Genomic DNA, 21,912 nt, shown 5'->3' with positions numbered 1-21,912 from the left:
AAAGTGAATTTTGAAAAAAGATAGATGGATCAACTGATCTCCATGGCTAACGCTAGCAACTTAACAATTTTAATGTTATTCAGAGATCCAATTTGAAAACTTCCACACCTCCCTAAAACGTTGTATTTAATTAGAATAAGATACTTTGACTAAAAGGGAAGAAAATAAAATAATTTCATTAGAATAATAAAAGCTTTTTAAGGTCGGCAATACTATATTTTATTGTATATGATTTGATGTCTGAAGTTTTCTTTTTAAATAAATACTGATTTACTTAATGCTTTGTTTTAAAGTATAATACTTAGCTAAGATTGCTTTGACTATCTTCCAGCTTGTGGAGAAACTCCAGAACAAATTCAAGTACCAAGTGGTATAATCACGAGCCCAGGCTGGCCTTCTGAATATCCTGCCAAAATCAACTGTAGCTGGTTCATAAGGGCAAACCCAGGGGAAATTATTACTATAAGGTAATTCAGATACCTTCCTGTATTATTGTATGATATTTTATTACAAAGTATAAATTCAGTTTCCAAGTATCATTGCTCAACATGCAGTAATATAAAAAGATGATTTTTCAGAAAATATAGTAAATTATATTTATCAGTACCATCTTGAGGGTAGGAATAGCAACCCGTTCTTCCTCTTTTATTAGGGCATGTGTTTTGAATATTTTCTAATGGCGGTAATGAATTTGCACTGAGCCATCCGTATTCTTCTAGGCAATTTTTTTAACAAAAGGTACACATTTGCAAAACAGCTTATTAGGATCAACAGTGTAATCTTTGGCCATGAGACAAATAAACAGGACTCAGTAATCCACTTGGAGATCTAACCCATAATCTTGGTCTTGTTAGTAGAGTCCTCTACCGTAAGGAGTTAAAACATGATTGTAGGCTACATCTGTGTATAAAACTTGAAATAAGCTGATGATGGATAAATACTGTGTCTAGAAAAATCTCTTTCTTTCATAGCACTGAGACAATAGAACATTTGTTAAGAATACAAAATGAAAGATACTCCTAGGGGAAATAACCATAAGTTTAAGATCCTAAGAATAAGTATGATATAAATCAGGAAAATTAAGATTATTTTACAGACATTTAAAATTGCAGAGAAAAACTGTGGGAGTAAGATGTTAAGGAGGAAACATTCAGTGGAACTAGATATTGCTTGCTTAAGGAAATTATATCAAAGCTATTAGGAAAAAAAAAAATTTGCCTGAAGGGGAGAAAAAAACATAGTGTACCTAAACAAAGAACCATGACACAGTTAAGAATGCCATTCCTGTCACAGACAGTGCAAAGGCATCTTTGGCATTCTTTCATTAATTACATTTTTATAGGTAAGGATCATGGAATTTTAGATTTGGAAGAGACCTTGCAGATCATAGACATATCCCTTAGTTTCACAATTTTTTACAAATGAGATTGTAAATTAACCTATTTTTGAATCTTTCCATGCTCCTTTTTTATATTCATTAACTAATGAGAAAACCAGTCTCTTGAGGAACACAACTGTAGTCTATCCCCTTTTTTCTGTGGCAGCCGTAAAACAGGGACATATGGTATGTTTTTCTTTGGTTCCTCTCTGCCCCAGGCCACATCTTTTGGAACACTGGAGCTGAGCTTCTGTGGAACCTGTAACACTCCTCTGTGAGAAGTATGATCCCTTGCTTGATGGATGGGTAGGATGTACCATTAAGGTTATCCTTCTGCAGCGGTACCAGTGTTGGAATCTGAACAATATGCCTATTTTCTGTTACTTATAACATGACTAAGCACAAATGTGTTTACAAAGTAATATTTTACCATAGGGATTCCAAATATTTTTTAAACATAAAACTAGACTTTTTGGAGATTTTTTTTCTTTTAACCTAAAAATCCAACCCCAAATTAAATTTGCAGCCTACCAGCTCAGTTATGTAAAACTTGGAAATTCTTGCCAGCACAAAGGAGGTGACATGGAATCCTGCCATCTGGTTCTGATCATGTGTTGGATCCTTGAGATTTCACAAAGCTACGCTAAAAACCAAGCAAAATAGTGAAATGCAGAACAATATTGGAGGTGAGCGCCACATCTAAGGGAAGAGTTCCTAAATTCTGAATGGAGTTAACAAATTCGGATTTACACAGCTAGCCTCATAAAATCAGAAAGTAATTCTAGTAATCGTCCTAGTTCTTACTGAAACCATTAACATGGTAATACCAAACTTTAAAAAGATGACACACCCACGTAATACACAAAGAAAGTCAGTTTTCACTTGTGAACATTGGTGTAATATCTTAAATATATTGTTCAAAAGAAATTTATACCATAATCAAATTCAGCTCATTTAGACACACAATTGAGCCAATATTAGGAAATATTAATTTACCATATTAACAAGTCACAGAAAAAGGTATATGATTACCTAGACTAGACAGATGTTTTAAAACTTTTTGGTAAAAACAAAATCAAGATTCATTCCTGAGCTTAAAATAATTAAAATCTAGATAAAAGAGAGAAACTAAAATTACCGACTATGAACAAACAATATTTAGACCTCTCCGTATAAAACTTGCTAAAGATGGTGATATATAAACATTTTTATCCCTTCCCTTTAAATCTTCCCAAATCCACAAAGGCCACCTTATCCACAGGAGGTAGAGGATTGGATTCTGGTTCCCTGCTCGAAGCCAAGGAGTAGGGTCAGGATATTTTGCTCAAGAAAGGAGGCTGAAAAAAACTTCTACTAACCACTGCTTGAACTTTCATGGGGCTGAGAGCTTAGAAAGGTAGGAGACATACCATAATAAATAGGAATTCAACTAAGTCCCCACTGACTCTGTGACCGGGTCTATACTACTACTCTGAACCACCATCTTAGGACTGGCTTTGGGATGGAGACCTAAGTGGAGGTAGCTACAAAACATGCCGTGGGGGAACGTAGGAGAAGATAAAATTTTAAAAACAAAACAAAAACAGCACCAAAAATCTTCACAAAAGTGTGCAACCCAAATTTCTAGAATGTTTGAAAAACTTTAATACTAACCAAAACAGCCAACAAAATCAAGTTGGAACAGATTTACTACAGATGTTGTACACTTTAATATATTGGGGGTTTTTTTCTTAACCTTCTTTATGCCATGAACACTTTGGTAGTTTGGTGAAACCTATAGATCCTTTCTCAGAATGTTTTCAAATTTATAAAACAAAACACATAGCATTACAAAGGGAACCAATTATTCCTGAAGTATAGCTATCAGGTATTTTTACAAATTTATAATATGATAGTACATATATGCTTATTTATTAAAGTATTAGTGAGCAAGCCATGCTTTTAACAATTATGATTTCCAAGTGGTTTTGAGTGTAAATAGTTATTCTAGATCGCTATTAAAACTGAAATATAAGATGAAATTATCTGTGATTTCTATTGGTGACAGTGTGAGAGGTACTATAAAAACTATTCATGGGACTTCCCTGGTGGTGCAGTGGTAAGAACCCGCCTGCCAATGCAGGGGACACGGGTTCGATCCCTGGTCCAGGAAGATCCCACATGCTGCGGAGCAACTAAGCCCGTGCGCCACAACTACTGAGCCTGCGCTCTAGAGCCTGAGAGCCACAACTGCTGAGCCCATGTGCCACAACTACTGAAGCCCGCATGCCTAGAGCCCATTTTCTGCAACAAGAAGCCACCGCAATAAGAAGCCCGCGCACCACAATGAAGGGTAGCCCCCCCTCACCGCAAGTAGAGAAAGCCCACATGCAGCAACAAAGACCCAACGCAGCCAAAAATAAATAAATAAATTTATTTAAAAAAAAAAAACTATTCATGGTTTGTTGTTCATATTCATAAGTGAAGGAAATGTTAAATTTCAGTTACAGATGGGTGAAAATAAAGTTGTAAATTTTTCTACTGAATTTGAGAATTTGAGAGAACAGAAACACTGAATACTCTTACTTGGACTTTATTAAACCAAAGCAGAGGGAAAGAAACTTTTAAAAAGAAAACCTTCAAAAACCTATTAATACAGAAGAATACAGGAAAGGAGGAAAATGAGAACCCCACTCCCCACCCCAAAGAGAAAAGCTATTCAATCAAAAAAACTCACTTAACCTTTAAAAGATAGACTATCCAATCAGGTTTATTGGTTGGTTGATTGATATGATTCCTCTCCAATGGGCTTAATAAGAACATACCTAAAACAGCACCAACAGAAAGTCTAAAACATGAGGCTTCCCTGGCGGCACAGTGGTTGAGAGTCCGCCTGCCGATGCAGGGGATACGGGTTCATGCCCCGGTCCAGGAGGATCCCACATGCCGCGGAGCGGCTGGGCCCGTGAGCCATGGCCGCTGAGCCTGCGCTTCCGGAGCCTGTGCTCTGCAACGGGAGAGGCCACAACAGTGAGAGGCCCGCATACCGCAAAAAAAAAAAAAAAATGAGGATAGGAAAAGATAAGCTATGGACGTACATATCAGGAGAGAGCTAGTGCAGGAAGGTTAACATCAGTCGTAATTAACCTTAAGACACAAAGTATTAGTAACAAATGGAATAATCCACTAGGAAGATAAAATCCTGGTTCAACATTGTGTACCTGATTACACAGCATAAAACGTAAGCAAAGCAGACTGTGGGGGGAGTTACCAAGTTTGACCAGGTTTGAATAGTGCACAATTCAGTGGAAGTTTCTAAACATATGTTTTAATCTGAAGTTAATACATCAAACAGGAAAACAGTTAGTAAAAATGGAGAAGATTTGATAAAACTAACAAACTTGATTCAGTAATGCATGTATTACATAGGTGTGTAATGTTTATACCTATTTCAGTGAATAGAGAATGCACATTCCTTTCAAAGACATGTGACGTTTATTTAAAAATTGATTATGTATTAAATAAAGGAATTCTGAATGTATTTCCAGACTTTACATCATTCAGATTTCCTCTGATCATAATGCAGTTAAATTAGAAACCAACAATTTAAAAAACCCCATATGTTCAGAAACGTATTCCTAAATAACTTCTGCATTAAAGTTGGAAATCACAATGAAACTCAAAATATTTTTAAATAGCCATTAATGAAAGTATTAGATATTAAAACTGTTGGAATACATTGAAAGAGTACTTAGAAAATTTTACAGCTTTAATGCATTGATTTAAAAATTAGTAAGATGGAAAAAAAATAAGCTCAGCATTTTCTCAAGAGTTTAGAAGAAAAACTACAGGGTAAATCTTTAGTAGAAAAAATAAAGTTAAGATCAGAAAATAATTAAATAGAAAAAATAACCAAAAACTGGTTTTCTGAAAGAGTGAGGAAAATAGACAAAGACAGATCTCAAGGCAAGAGTGAAGAAAAAAGAGGAAAGGTACAAATAAAAATTTAAAAAGAAAAGTGTCTATAGTTATAAATACAATAATAGAGACTTTAGAAGTCGTAAAGGAATATCATGAATGGTTTATACTGATACTTTTATACAATTAGAAGAAATGGATAATTTTCTACGTGTGTTACCAAAATTGATTCAAGAAGAATTAGAAAACTAATGAATGCAATAGCTATTAAAGAAATTAAATCAACACTCAAAATAAGATTCTACACCCAGATAGTTTTACAGGCAAGTTTTGCCAAATGAATAGAGAAGCAATTTCCTTAACCTGATAAGTTATCTGTTTAAAAAATTTAAAAAGCAAACTTAATATTGAAGTTAATTTTAGCACTAAGGACCAAGACAAGGATACATGCTTTCACTGCTTGTACTTGAACCTCAGTCAATACAACGTTCCAGCAAATAGAGGTTAGTGGTATAAAAAAATGAAAAGGAAGAGGTGAAACTTTCCTTATTTGCCAATACTACACTTACCTACATGGAAAATCCAAACAAATTTAAAGACCACAGATATGAAAATTTAACCAGTTGTATGAAAGTACTATGTAAAGCTTTGCAATGATAAATTTTACTTTCAAGATAAAATGATAATTTCTAAGAAAACTTAAATTATCAAAACTGACTTAATGAGTTTAGGAAAGCTGATTAAACCAAAAAGCATGAAGAAATTGAAAATCTCTACCCTAAATCATCTGTACTCTGAGGAGGCACAAGGCACAGGTTTGTAAACAGTGTCTTTGTTACATAAACTATTCTGAAGCATAAAAAAAGAAAAACTGAAAACTACTTTCACTTGTAAATGTATTTTAAACATCCTAAATGAATATTAGCAAACCAAACCCCTAGTAGTGTATATGTGAAGAGGTATTTATTGATTATTTCTTTTGTTCTGGATCAGGTCCCTGATTTCATGAATCTTAGTTGATTAAAAGTTGGGAGTTCTCTGGTGGCCTAGTGGTTAGGATTCTGGGCTTTCACTGGCATGGCCCTGTTTCAGTCCCTGGTCAGGGAACTGTGATCCCACAAAGGCAAAAGGTGCAGCGAAAAAAAAAAAAAGTATATTAAAGGACACTTTGATTACTTCCATATTTTGGCTATTGTAAATAATGCTGCAATGAAATTTGGGGTGCATGTATCTTTTCTAATTAGTGTTTTTTTCTTCCAGTAAATAGCTAGGAGTGGAATTGCTGGATCATATGGTAGTCCTATTTTTAATTTTTTGAGGAATCTCCATACTGTTTTCCATAGTGGCTACACCGGTTTACGTCTCCACCAACAGTGCACAAAGGTTCCCTTTTCTCCACATGCTTGCCAACATGGCTTTGACAATAACCATTCTGACAGATGTAAGGTGATGTCTCATTGTGGTTTTGAGTTGTATTTCCCTGATGATTAGCAATGCTGAGCATCTTTTCATGTGCCTATTGGCATCTGTGTGTCTTCTTTGGAAAAATGTTAGATCCTCTGTGCATGTTTTAATTGGCATGTTTGTTTTTTTGATACTGAATTGTATGAGTTCTTTATATATTTTGGATTATTAACCCCTTATTGGACCTATCATTTGCAAATATATTCTCCCATTCAGCACAGCCACTATGGAAAACAGTATGCAATTTCCTCAAAAACTTAAAAATAGAATTACCAGACGATCCAGCAGTTCCACTCTTCATATCCAAAGAAAATTAAAAAAAATAATTTGAAAAGATATATGCATCCCAGTGTTCATAGCAGCATTACGTATAGTAGCCAAGACATGAAAGCAACCTAAGTATCCATCAACAGATAAGTGGGTAAAGAAGCTGTGATATAATGTAATATTTCTCAGCTATAAAAGAGTGAAATTTTGCCATTTGCAACAACATGGATGGACCTACACGTTATTACGCTTAGTGAAATAAGTCAGACAGAGAAAGGCAAATACTGTATGTTTTCAGTTTATATGGAATCTGAAAAATAAAATACATTAACGAATATAACAAAACAGAAACAGACTCACAGATACAGACATCAAGGAGAGGGACAAGATAGGTGAGGGGTATTAAGAGGTACAGACTACTATGTATAAAATAAATAAGTTACAAGGATGTAATGTGCAGCACAGGGGAATGTAGCCAATGTGTAATAATAACTTTATATGGTGTATAAGGTGTAAAAATATCGAATCACTGTGTTGTACACCTGAAACTAGTATAATATTGTAAGTCAGCTATACTTCAAAAAAAAAAAAAAAAACTCCTCAGTAAAAGATACCATTAAGAAAGACTGACAGCACCAGCTGTTGGAGAGAATGAGGGTTTGAGTGAATCTACATATATCTTGCGTAACATACATGCCCCAAATAGATACATGTTTATACTATATGAAGAGCTCTTAAATAAGAACAAATTGTAAGGTATGAAGGATATAACAAGGTGATTCACAGAAATAGAAATAGCTAATAAACATAGGAAAAAGTGTTTCAATTTCAGTAAATAAGGAAATGCAAACTAGAACAATGATAAATCTATTTTATCCACCTAACTGGCAACAAATCTTTAGAAATAAAATGTTTCATTTTGCCAGAGTTGTGGGGTATAAGGTGCTTTTTCATACACACTTGGTGGAATTGTGAGTTGGTATAAACATTTTTCTCAGTGTTGCTATCAAATTTAAAGTGGAATTGTGTCTTTTGACCTAGCAGTTCTACTTGTAGAAAAATTTGTCCTAGAGAAATACTTACTCATGTGTGTGTGGAGAGAACATGTATAAGGATTCCAGCCTTGTTCATAATAGTGAAAAACTGGAAGCAGTAAAATTGTCAGCCTTTGTTGTAGTTACTCAGAATATTTAAAGAGGAAATACCCTGGTATAATAATCCCTGGATAATTAACTTTATCATCACTTGGTGTAAGGCAGGAATCTCACTTTTCGGTGAGACATGTTAGTAGAAAATGCTGTTTTGTTTTTTCTTTTTTCATAGCAGTGGCTAATTTTGTGTGTGGTCCTTATTTGACTTTTCTGCCCTTTATTCATGCCCGTATTTTATGAACTACAAGATAACATTTGGTTATAAACCATTTATGTAGAAAAGTATTCCCAAACTCAGGGACTTTTCACTGAAGAAGTTTTTTGTTTGTTCATTTTTAACTTTTTTACTTGGCTCAGGTTTGCGCTCTTTGCCCTCCTGAAATGGGAGCTGTAAACTCATTAAGCAAGCAGATGAACCAGTCTAATCTAGAGAAGGCAGACTTCCTCTGTGTCCTTCAGTTCATCGAATTATGGAGTAGTTCAAACAGAGAACAACTTCGGGTGCTAAGAATTAGAAGTGGTCCTTCCTAAACACACACAGGGAGAAGAAAAAGAAAAAAGGTGCCAACTGTCTCCGGTTTTTTAGCGTTATTTTGGAATTTCGTGTTACTTATGAAGAAGCATTGTTCTGGAATCCGGGAAAGAGATATAAATGTTAGGAACACAGAAGCAATATTATTATTTGCTGATGATATAGTCGTGGGCCTAGAAGATCCAGGAGAATCATTGAATACATGGAGGCTTGTAATAAATTGCTCAGTTACTTTGTGTTATTAATGAAATTTGTTTCCAAAATGTCCTTTTCAGTAGCCTTTTCTGACTTTTTATTTGTAGTTTTCAGGATTTTGATATTCAAGGGTCCAGAAGATGCAGTTTGGACTGGTTGACGATAGAAACATACAAGAATATTGAAAGCTACAGAGCCTGTGGTTCTACAATCCCACCACCATATATTTCTTCACAAGACCACGTCTGGATCAGGTTCCATTCCGATGACAGTATCTCTAGGAAGGGTTTCAGACTGGCATACTTTTCAGGTGTGTTTTTAAAGAAGAAAGATATGGAACAGAATTCTATAGTATTTACTGCTCAGTCACTTTGGGACTCGCCTTCTAAACAATGTCCATTTAATTGTGACTCAATCCTCAAGGCAGCTGAGATGGAGGAATTAGAGGCTAAAGGTTCAGGTACCATAGATCCGGGTCTCCAAAAGGCATTTTGTATAATCCTAATAAAATGATTAATTTTACAAACTAAGGTCAGTTTTCTTTTTAAATATTTTGAATACGTTTATTTTAAAAGGAGCTTTTTCCCCTCAAGTGTTCACCAGTATCCTGCAAGTTACTTCAGAACGTATTTTTGTGTGTGTGCATTACCCTTGTCTTTACACCTTCAAAGAAAAGACATAATCAATTTCACTTTCGTAGTTTGTAGTATCAGAAGTCTTCTTTTGCTCGGTCTTAAACTTTATCCAAAAAGAGTGAGCAGATCATACAAATATGAAGAACTCAGAACATTAGAGTTATGTAAATTTTTGCTGAAAATCATTCTACATTTTCTGAAATGACATGGTCTCCTTTAGCAACATATGCTGCTTTTTCTCTTTTTTATTAAAAGCACAGTCTTTGTAATATTTACTTAGGTTCTGAAGCACATTTTCTGTCACCTATTTGCCAGTAAATAAAAGTTGTTAATGGAGAGGTAAGCATTGGCCGACATCATCAGTGTGGACTGGACTGTAGGAATCTAATGTTTGGTTTTCTTTCCCTACGTCATTGTTATATATTTAAGATAGTCCACTAAGATAATCAGAATTCTATAAACATTTCCATTCTTTTCTCTCTTCTTCCCCCTACTGTTTTGTTGAGTAAATGTATACCTTTAGCTCAGATTCATAAAATATTTTGCAGTTGTATTAAAACAGTTATAAAATGGAAGTACCATGTTGTGGTTACATGAAATGTTAGAAATAGAATAAAGTTAACTTATGATAATCTTAGCAAAAATTTGAGTCTAAATAATGGGCTTGCAAAATATGCTATGATACACATAGCAAAATATTGTGTGTATGTGTTTGTATATATATATATATAATATATATATAAACAACTCAAAAAGAATACTAAAACTGGATTTGAAAAAGTGATTATTATAGAGGAGTTTTTCTTCATTGCAAAATGTTTATACAATAGAGTATTTGAAATTCTTAGGCAATACATCCTACTGACTTAACGTATCTTACATCACTTTACTAAATGTTCTGCAGTAAAATAGCTTCTGCAAAAACAGGATTGGTCTTTTCTCTTTAGATCAGCTGTAGAGATCTTCATGGAACAAATCATAAGTGTTTAATAAATAGTTGAGTAATCAGTAAGCCAATATTAATTTGCCATTAGAGTTTAACCTATTTTTTGATCAAGCCCAACTATCATTTGGGCTAATCACCATTTACGATAAAAATGCCACTTGCTGTTATATACCCTTTAAAGAGTATGTTGTTTTCCTCCTTATCTCTCCATCTCCATCCAATGTCCTCCCAGGGAAATCTGAGGAACCAAACTGTGCTTGTGACCAGTTTCGTTGTGGTAATGGAAAGTGTATACCAGCAGCCTGGAAATGCAATAACATGGACGAATGTGGAGATAGTTCTGATGAAGAGATCTGTGCCAAAGAAGTGAATCCTCCAACATCTGCCTCTTTCCAACCCTGTGCTTACAACCAGTTCCAGTGTCTATCTCGGTTTACCAAAGTTTACACTTGCCTCCCCGAATCTTTAAAATGTGATGGGAACATTGACTGCCTTGACCTTGGAGATGAGATAGACTGTGATGTGCCAACCTGTGGGCAGTGGTTAAAATATTTTTATGGTACTTTTAATTCTCCCAATTATCCAGACTTTTATCCTCCCGGAAGCAATTGCACCTGGTTAATAGACACTGGTGATCATCGTAAAGTCATCTTACGCTTCACTGACTTTAAACTTGATGGTACTGGTTATGGTGATTATGTCAAAATATACGATGGATTAGAGGAGAATCCACACAAGCTTTTGCGTGTGTTAACTGCTTTTGATTCTCATGCGCCTCTCACTGTCGTGTCTTCTTCTGGACAGATAAGGGTACACTTCTGTGCCGATAAAGTCAACGCTGCCAGGGGATTTAACGCTACTTACCAAGTAGACGGCTTCTGTTTGCCATGGGAAATACCCTGCGGAGGGAACTGGGGGTGTTATACGGAGCAGCAGCGCTGTGATGGGTATTGGCATTGCCCAAACGGAAGGGATGAAATCAATTGTACCATGTGCCAAAAGGAAGAGTTCCCATGTTCCCGGAACGGCGTCTGTTACCCTCGTTCTGATCGCTGCAACTACCAGAATCATTGCCCAAATGGCTCCGATGAAAAAAACTGCTTTTTTTGCCAGCCAGGAAATTTTCATTGCAAAAACAATCGTTGTGTGTTTGAAAGCTGGGTGTGTGACTCTCAGGACGACTGTGGCGATGGCAGCGATGAGGAGAATTGCCCAGTAATCGTGCCTACCCGAGTCATAACTGCAGCCGTCATAGGGAGCCTCATCTGTGGCCTGTTACTGGTCATTGCCTTGGGATGTACTTGTAAGCTCTATTCTCTGAGAATGTTTGAACGAAGGTCAGTATCAAGACGAAACTATATTGCTTATGCTCTCTACAGTAAAAGCATGGCCCAAATATTTACAACACATTTCTTAATGAGACTAGCAATATATTTTTGTTAAATTGTTGAGAAATAAATACTTCTTATGATTTATAAAATGACTATGAAAAGCCTATGACTCAAAAGCCTAATAAGAATATTAAAAAACAAATAAATACTAGGAGTTATGAGGTGAAAAAAGCCAGTCTGTGTTTATCAGTCCCTGTTTTCAGGTTAATCTGTCTTACAGGAATTTTGCAAGCTGTAATTCTCGGTTCTTGCTCTTTAACCTCGGTCTTTATAAATATTAATTCAACAATTCCAGCTCATTTGAGAACCTTCTATGTTGAAAGCATTATACAGGTGAATAGAGAAATGAGTAGGAGTAATCTCATGGGCAGTTTACCGTTAGAAGGAAGGAATTGGTGGGTAGAATTAGATGGCAAAGAATATAGATGTTGTAAGAGCTATAAAATAAAGTGGTATAAAAGTCGAAGGATCTCAGTTAAGTAAGAAGTGGTTCGGCGTTCAAGAGTGGCCTTCAGGGAGAGCTGTCTTTCTTGTAGAGGAGAGACTGGACCTGGGAGAATTTGATGGCAGAGAGGCCTTCTAGAAAGCTCCTGTGGAGACCATGACCGTCAGTCCCAGGAGAATTCCAAATGATAGATACAACAAAGAAGTCACATACCAGACAGCTAAGAATAGATGCACAGTATCACAATAACCAAGTGCATCTTATCTTTGGTTCAGTATAAATGGCCAGAAAATGTTTTACTACATTGCAACATAAGAGTACAATGAAGACCAGAGGCCTTGAGTTTAAGAACAAGTTATTCCAGAAAGGGTTTTGGTGACTCATTTCACTCTTTTCCTTACCTGAAAAGTAAATGTGTTGGACTTGCTGAATAAAGTGTCTTCTAAGAATTTTCAAATACTTTCACCTAAAGTCTCAAGCCCCTATGTTCTTAGGGGTTTAAAGATCTAGTACTTTTATCTTTTACGGGGATATCTAACTTATTAAAACTTAGTGATCCAGGCCCCTAGTGTAAAACCGCATGAGGCTAAACCGTCTGCTTCATCTTTGTGTTCTCAGTGTAGGAATGCTGGCTAAGTAAGCTTTATACAAATGAGCGAGTATATTAAAATTCAAATTGTTTTCATTGTTGATAATTTTAAAATTACTGTTTTGGCTTGCCTTTTTTTTTAACCCTTTTCATCCCCCTGTTTCTCTCAAAGATCATTTGAAACACAGTTGTCCAGAGTGGAAGCAGAATTGTTAAGAAGAGAAGCTCCTCCCTCTTATGGGCAGTTGATTGCTCAGGGTTTAATTCCACCAGTTGAAGATTTTCCTGTTTGTCCACCTAACCAAGTATGTCACAATTTATTATTTCTCTTTCCGTACCTCTTAAAATGAAATCTATACTTGTATATAATGGTAAAGTATCCTTGACTGGGTCAGAATTTTTGCAGTCACGTTAAGAATTAAATATATGGAGGATTTGAAATTATACAGTTGACCCCTGAACAACGAGGGGGCTAGGGACACCCACCCTCTGTGCAGGTGAAAACTCACATGTAACTTTATAGTCGGGCCTCTGTGTCTGGGGCTCAACATCCATAAATGCAACCAACCATGTATCATGTAGTACTATAGAATTTGCTGTTGAAAAAAATCCACGTATAAGTGGTCCCGTGCATTTCAAGCCCATGTTGTTCAAGGGTCAACTCTGATTGTTTCATTGTATTTTAACAAATTCAGAAGTATACTTTTCACTCTTTACTTCTGATTTGGTTAGGTGATTCTTAAGCATTTTACTGTTTAGGATAATTTAGTGTGTTAAAATTCAAAAGTAAAGTTTGACAACTTATTTTCTCCTTGAACTATTTCAAGGATTTAAAAAGAAATGCTAAAGTTGATATGCTTAGTAATAGATTAGTAACATGCTAGATTAAAATAAAAGTTGTTGAAATTAAGTTAACATTTCTACCTGACTTGAGAGAAAACTTCTTCACAGCTGGATTTTACAGCGCTTAAAAATTCATATCATTTTCTTTAAATAGTAACTCATTCTTTATTAATGTTTCTGAATTCTTTAAATTTTTGTGAGCAATTTTCTACTTCAAGTGTACAGTAAAGTGATCCAGTTATACATATATATATATATATATATTCTTTTTCAGATTCTTTTCCATAATAGATTATTATAAGATACCGAATATAGTTCCCTGCAATTTCTTTTTAAATTTCTTTTTCAATGCTTACAGTTGTGCCAGGGTTCTTAAGGGCATTAAGGTTTCTACATTTAGAATGTAAATTTATCCAGAAACATTTCTAAAAATTGTTCCCAGTATCAGAATTAAGAAAAATTGATGAACATTGTTTTCCCAGTAATTTAATTCTGTTCAAGATGAACGACCATTTCCTTTTTGGTAAATAGGTTTCCAATTACAGTCGGTCATCTTATTCGAGTCTTTTAGGAAATCTTTGTGAGAATTTGATGTAATTTGCTAAGTAAGTAATTCAGAACTTCTACTGGTTGGAATTTTGTCTGCAACATAGGAAAACCCTACATTGTGGTTTTTATGTATTGTAGTCCCTGCCATGGGGAAGGGTTCTTTTTAGGTAGGAATTCAGAGGATGGTTAATTCCATCCACCCACTCCACCATCTATCACCCCACCTCTATACCCTGAGGCTACCTTCAAGAGGTTAGTCAACTGTGAAGTTCGAGGGAGCACAGTCCACACAAGACAGCCCTTACTTCTAAAACCAATTTTAAGTTCAGGGGCTCCCAAACCATCCTCAGGTTTGATAATTCACTGGAAGGACTGAGAACTCATTGAAAGCTGTTTTACTTAATAGTATAATCTGGTGTAACTATTATTGCTGGGAAAGGATCCAGATTAAATCAGCCAAAGGAAGAGACGCGTAGGACAGGGTTCAGCAGGGTACCAAACACGACCCTTCCAATTGTCTTCTCTCCATAAAGTCAGGACAGTGTTATTCTCTCGACACGGGTGTGTGACAGTATGCACAAAACATTGCCAACTAGGGACGCTCACCCAAACTCGGTGTCCAGGGTTTTTATTGGAGCTCCATCACATAGGCATGATTAATGGCACACGTGGCTGATCCCAGTCTCCAGCCTCTCCAGAGGTTGACTGATTCTGCTGACTCAGCACTCCCACGCTACATCACATTGGTGTGGCTCAGAGCCTCCACCTAAAACGCAGTGCTACTCTCTGGCTGGCCCAAGTCTCCACGCAATGACACTCCTGTCAAAGATGACATTCCAAGGTCTGAGGTCTCATCCCAGAAGTAAAGGGCAAAGGTCAGACCTCACTTTGGGTAAGGTTTCAATTCTTTACTACCTAGTACAGCATTTTTGTAGGGTTATAATTTACCCTTGTGAGGGAATTCTGCTTCAACAAAGTTTTAAAATAAAATATGTTTGTAAATGGGAAACTAGATTTTATTCAGTTAATGAGATTACACTCTTATGTTTGAAACTTTTGGTAATAAATTATCAAATTTCCTTATTTGTTTTTAAAAAGAAAAATAGGGCTTCCCTGGTGGCGCAGTGGTTGAGAGTCCGCCTTCCGATGCAGGGGACACGGGTTCGTGCCCCAGTCCGGAAAGATACCACATGCCACGGAGCTGCTGGGTCCGTGAGCCATGGCCGCTGAGCCTGCGCGTCCGGAGCTTGTGCTCCGCAACAGGAGAGGCCACAACAGTGAGAGGCCCGCGTACCGCAAAAAAAAAAAAAAAAAAAAGAAAAATAACCTTCTGATTACCAACTCATTCAAAATAGCAATCCTTTCTGAAGAATGCTTTTCTTCTGCTTCATAAACTGAAGAAGTACATAAAATTATTCCTAAAACAATCATGAGATCCCCTTGTAGAATCTAATGTTAAATTGGCAATCATTTAATTAAACAGACTTTGAAGCCAGTAGAGAGCTTCATCTCACTGACAGACTGTACTGTTAAAGATGGCTTTGAAGTGTGCTGAAGGCATGGTGGGTGGCAGCTGCATAAGAGGGGAGGATATCTGAAGAGCCTTGTATTCATTTCTGGATTTAATGACAGTGCTCACACAAAGCCTTAGAACGTGAATGCCAAATGAGGAGGACCAAATCTATGGAGTTCAAAGGGATGTGAGCCACTTTTTTTCAGTTAGTTTATAGTTACATTCCCAATTGGTGAAAAACCTTACTCATTCATATAGTAAATTTTATGTGCTGATATTCAGATTTCTTATTGACAATCTGTTATTTACTAAGGCTAGACTATGAAATATTCCTGTGATAGTAGCTTCTTAGCTTTCTGTGAATTATATTCCAGGGATTGTGTTCAAAGGGTGTATATGGAAATCACAAATCTATATGGAAAACCTGAGGCTAGCTGTACGGTATCAGCTTGGATTTACTTCAATACCAGTCATAAACAGAGATGGAAAACATATGTTATCACATCTTCTTATTCTCTTCCCTTCTTTTTTTCTGTGGGGGGAAAGGCAAGAGCCATTCATTTGGCAGAGGGAAACTGTATCACCGTTTGAAAGGGAGTATATCAATTCACCATTGTTTCTTGGAAATACTGTATTTTAAATACTAAATGCCAGATTGATGAAAGCTGTGTTTGTTCCAAGTTTGATTACTCCTTTTTATAACCACTAGGTGGAGCTTAAAGACTGTTTTTGTAAATACTGTAGTGTTTTGTTTTTTTAAATCCAATAGTCATTCCTAGAAAAAAGAAAATCTAGATGATTTTTCTTTCAGTTGGGCAATATGGTCACTTCCCATATGCACTAATTAAAAATCACCAGTTTTCAAAGAATAAGGTTATAATTTATGTTTAACATGAAGCTGTAGAAAATAAGACTTAAATCTTTAAGATTGAGAAGGAACCCAGATGTCTCAGATGCCATTGAATAGTGCTATAAACAAATTAATTTCTTTGGCTTTTTGTTTCCTGTGCTGCATTACAAATACAGTAATTCCTTTGTTTATGACAATGTAAATAAATCCTCAGTATCCACTCATTCAACAAATCCTTGAGAACCAACTGTGAGATATAATTTTTACATGTTTTGGAAGGTTTCAACCTTGTAGATCAAGTCTAACTTGTTCTGTGTTAAAACAAAAAAACAAACAAACAGCCTGGTTTTCACACTCCTTTAGGTCATTTGGAGAATTATTGTAGAGATTCTTCTATCCTCCGAGCTAAAGAAGTATCAAATAATTTTATTTTCCATCTTTGGTGCATTTCTAGGATTGGATTACCATGTGAAGTTTTGAAACAAAATTGCAGTTGTAATTGGCATTAAACATCATTTTAAAGTTCATATATAAAATGAGGTATCAAGAAAATCTTAAACACAGTGAACAGTGGTTCAAGTTATAGGTTAGATTCTGGAGTGAGGTGAACCTCTATCGATGAGAGAATTTAATTCATCCTCCATAGACCGTAAAATGAGTAATAGAACTTTCATCCACAACACATGCTGAATAGAAGGGTGTTTTCCATCTTAATACCTTGTTGTTAGCTGTCTGAAGATCTTTTCTTTCTTTCTTTTTTTTTTTTTTTTTTTTTTTTTTTTTGCAGGCTTCTGTTTTGGAAAACCTGAGGCTAGCTGTACGGTCTCAGCTCGGATTTACCTCAATCAGACTTCCTATGGCAGGCAGATCCAGCAACATCTGGAATCGTATTTTTAATTTTGCAAGATCACGCCATTCAGGGTCATTGGCTCTGGTCTCAGCAGATGGGGATGAGGTTGCCCCTAGTCAGAGTACCAGCAGAGAACCTGAAAGAAATCATACTCACAGAAGTTTGTTTTCTGTGGAATCTGACGACACAGACACAGAAAATGAGAGAAGAGATACGGTAGGAGCATCTGGCGGGGTTGCAGCTCCTTTGCCTCAAAAAGTCCCTCCCACGACAGCTGTAGAAGCAACAGTGGGAGCAAGTGGAAGTTCCTCCACTCAGAATACCCGAGGCGGTCACACAGAGACCGGACGGGATGTGACAAGCACGGAACCCCCAAGTGTGAGTCCGGCGCGTCACCAGCTCACGAGTGCGCTAAGTCGTATGACTCAGGGGCTACGTTGGGTACGTTTTACATTAGGGCGATCGAGCTCCGTAAGTCAGAACCAGAGCCCTTTGAGACAACTTGATAATGGGGTAAGTGGAAGAGAAGAAGATGATGATGTCGAAATGCTAATTCCAGTTTCTGAAGGAGCTTCAGACTTTGATGTGAATGATTGCTCCAGACCTCTTCTTGATCTTGCCTCCGATCAAGGGCAAAGGTTCAGACAACCATATAGTGCAGCAGACCCTGGAGTAAGACCAAGTAATCGCGATGGCCCCTGTGAGCGCTGCGGTATTGTCCACACTGCCCAGATACCAGACTCTTGCTTAGAAGCAACGCTGAAAAATGAAACAAGTGATGATGAAGCTTTGTTACTTTGTTAGGTACAAGAATCCCATCAGGGAGATTGGATACAAGTTGGAGCAATATCCATTCATTGTTTTGTAACTTTACAATTAAACTAGTTTTAATTTAAAAAGAGAAAAGATGCAGGGTGATTTCTTACTATCATATGTTAGCCTGCATGGTTAAATTAAACACCTGTAACTCTATAAACGTTAGAGTTTACTATTTTAGCAGCTAAAAATGCATTATGTATTCAGATTGTTCAGTAATGTTCTTCCATTTGTTTCTAATTGTTTTCATCCCGGTACTGTAGTTCGCAGTAGAGATACGGCTGCTGAAACTCATTTGACTGTCAGTTTCTATCTATCCTATGTTAAAACGTTTCTTTGTTCAAAATAATACCTTCTTTTAATTGAACCCTTTATGCTTTTGCCAATACATCTTGTAACTTAATATACTAGATGTTAAGGTTGTTAATATAAAAAGAGAAAAAGTCCTTATTCTCACCTGTTTTTATTTGTATAACATCTGTCTAAACATTATTAGATTTCATAATATGAGCTTGTCAAAGGGAAAAAACCTTTGTCTAAAATTTTTTCTCTTATGTTTAACATGCAATGATGTGAAATTTAGATAGAGTTAGATAAATTAATGGCAAAAACAAAACTCTTTTATAAATTTTCTAATGTTGACTTTAATACTCTAATATGGTACAAACCAAATGGTAAAAAGCCCAAGTCGTTTCTTTTTTTATCTCTTATTTAAGGACAGAATTAAGCGGATGAAGATATTCTACTATGCATTAAATCTTGAACTTTATAAAATATGTACAAAAATTGTACAAGATAAGTTCCAACTGGTAATGTCTTTCCCTGATACAGGGTTATGCTTGTATTGGACCCTAGGGATTTGCACTAAAATCATATCAAGGTCTCAGATGAGTTTAGTGCAGAAGCACTATCACTTTAAATACTATTATTTGCTATCATAATGACTATATATTTCCATAGCTTACAGGGGGAGCGTGAGGGGGCATTTTTATTACAACTTGAGGTTGCTTTGCTGGTTTTATATTTATTTGTTGTATTTAAAAACTGCATTATAGTAAGTGATTTTTTCAATATATTTTATTCATAAGGGGAGGATCATGCTACATGTTGAAAAGCAAATTAAGAAATCATTCAGATCACCTCCCTTTTTTAAGTAAAGTGAATTGCAAAACCCCGCATATTTTTTTATTGTCAGTTCCCGTTTATTTATTCTTTAGCTGTCTGTTTAGTAGCTTAATGTTTGAGTATGAAAAATGTATTTGTGTGCGATTATTGCTATTTATTACATTTTAAATACTTTGCTGAATGTCATTTTAAAGCATGTTTGAGGTCTTGTGTATTTGTCGTGTTATGCTGTCAGGAAGAACTGACTGAAATGTTTTAATATGTATCAAAAATTAAAATGACTTCTTTTTTTTGTATTGCCTTGAGGTACTTTTGTATTTTTTGTATTGCCTTGAGGTACTTTTGTATCGCCTTGAGGTACTTGAAATCAAAGTTTCTCTTTATTTTTGTTCATTTGGTGCATATACAGATTCGGGCCATGAAATATGCAGTGTGTCTAGAAGAAAAATTAGAAGAGGGGATGTCTTTCTTAACTCCCTTATAGTAAAGTAGTAGCTTACACCAGTTCTCAAGGGTAAAGAAATCCCTAAGGACCTGGACATTATTTTGCCTTTGAAAAACCTGCCTTTTAATTGATGTGTCTTATAAGAGTCAGTAACTCTATCAGTTCTCTTTTTATATTATTTTCAGATACATTTTAGACCCCTATGCAATATTTTACTGGCAGAATTTGGGTTACCAAATTAACCTTGTTTAGATCCTACTAATTATATACTATTATGTGTAGGTTTTTTGTTTTGTTTTCTGGCATATATTTTAATTTCTTTGTTTAATTAACTAATCCATCTTCTTGATTCAAATGGTAAAAAAATTAAGTCTCTCTCCTATCCCTGACAGCCATCTTCTAGTTCCCTTTCAAAGAAATAGGTACCAAGACCAAATTCTTGTATACCCTCCAGAAATACCATATAGATACATAAATGTATCTATATGTATAAATGCCATATGATGTAATACAAATTGTAACGTACTGTGCATTCCTTTTCTGCACTTTTTTTCAAGGGAAAAAGTGTATCTGCTACTGGTTGAATGTTAAAAGTACAGTTGGGTATTTCTGTTATTTGACTTTTCACATTTAAAAATTTGATCTGTCCTGAATTTAAGGCTCCAGTTTTTCTTCCTAGGTAACTACCTAGTTCCTGCAAGGCTGTTTATTAAATCTGTCCTTTCCTTGCTATTGGAAATGGCCCTTTTATCATATTGCAGATTTTCATATTATGTGGATATATTTCTAGACTCTAATTCCATTCTGTTCAATTGACTTGCCTTTCTTATTTTGTACCAGTCCTACACTGTTTTAATCACAGTAATTTTTAAATGTTCAAATATTCTTGCTTATTTTTCCATTTGAACTTTAGTATCAACCCTTTGTGTTCCACAAAACAAATCCATTGTACATTTTTTTTTTTTTTTGGACAGTTTTACTTTTATAGGTCAACTTGGGGAAATTTGACATCATTATCATGCTAAAGCTTCTATCTAAACCATGGTGCCCTATCCAAAAATGATTCCCAATTTGTTCAAGTCTTTTTTTGTTGTTTCCTTCACAGATGCTTTGCATTTTACTTTACAGAGATCTTGTACATGTTTTTCAAGAGTTCTTAGAAATTTTATTATTTTTGTTACCATTATTAAGGAAGTCCTTTCTGTTTATAATTTAGTCTGATTTTAGTATATAGGAAAGCTAATGACTTATTTATGTTAATTTTCTACCCAGCTACCAGACTCTCGTTTTCTTATAGTATGTAGTAGTACTTCAGTTAATTCTTTTGTGTTTTCCAGTTATACAGTCATGTCTTCCAATTTGCATACCTCTTTATGTCTTGATTGCATTGTCTAGTACTTCTAGAATAATGTTAAAATATATTGGCTATAATGAACTGGGTTGAGATCTATACATTTAATCACGTTAAGGAGTATCCATTGATCCCTATTGTAAAATAAATTAGTCAAGAATGCATGTTGCATTTTATCACATGCCTTTTCATTTTCTATGGAGATGATCATACAATTTTTCTCCTTTGACCTTTTAATATATTTTGTCATTTTGAACCATCCTTGCGTTCCTGAAATAAACTCTACTTGACCATATGTATTATTCTTTTAATATATTTCCAGATTATGTTTCCTATTTTATTTAATATATTTGTATCTGTATTCATCAGTGCAGTTAGTCGTGTGTGTGTGTGTGTTCACGTGCACGCTATCTTTAAGAAGTTTTGTTATTCATTTTATGCTGGTAAATTGGAAATGTTTTTCCTTTTCCTGAGTTCTGGAACAGTTTGCACAGCATTGGAATTTTCTCTTCCTTAAAATTTCAGTGAAATTATCTGGTGTTGGTGGACGTTCGGCAATGGCTCTTTGACAGCTCTTTTAGTATCTGTTACGGTAATTGGTCTATGTAGTTTTTAAGTCTTAGCTAGGATCATCAACCATCCATTTTGTCCATGTTTTCAAGTTCATTTGCCTAGAGGTG

At 35.5% G+C, this 21,912-nt stretch overlaps 1 protein-coding gene across 2 annotated transcripts in view; it reads left to right on the top strand.

The window, feature by feature from the left end:
- Nucleotides 1-19,651, top strand: part of LRP12 (LDL receptor related protein 12) — a gene marked incomplete at its 5' end in the record, with an annotated part of 84,125 nt that extends 64,474 nt beyond the window's left edge. For both annotated transcript variants that reach the window (XM_082858850.1, XM_082858851.1), the window contains 5 exons: nt 332-467; nt 8,992-9,194; nt 10,698-11,802; nt 13,063-13,195; nt 17,433-19,651. In XM_082858850.1, the coding sequence (XP_082714976.1) occupies nt 332-467; nt 8,992-9,194; nt 10,698-11,802; nt 13,063-13,195; nt 17,433-18,299 (2,444 nt within the window). In that variant the 3' untranslated portion in view covers nt 18,300-19,651. The remainder of the gene's footprint in view (nt 1-331; nt 468-8,991; nt 9,195-10,697; nt 11,803-13,062; nt 13,196-17,432) is intronic.
- Between the last annotated feature and the right edge of the window lie 2,261 nt (nt 19,652-21,912).

The sequence above is a fragment of the Leucopleurus acutus genome (assembly GCF_964270905.1).
Source record: "Leucopleurus acutus genome assembly, chromosome: 17".
Taxonomy (NCBI): domain Eukaryota; kingdom Metazoa; phylum Chordata; class Mammalia; order Artiodactyla; family Delphinidae; genus Leucopleurus; species Leucopleurus acutus.
The sequence above is the reverse complement of the archived record's forward strand: the minus strand, read 5'-3'. Positions and strand labels throughout refer to the sequence as shown.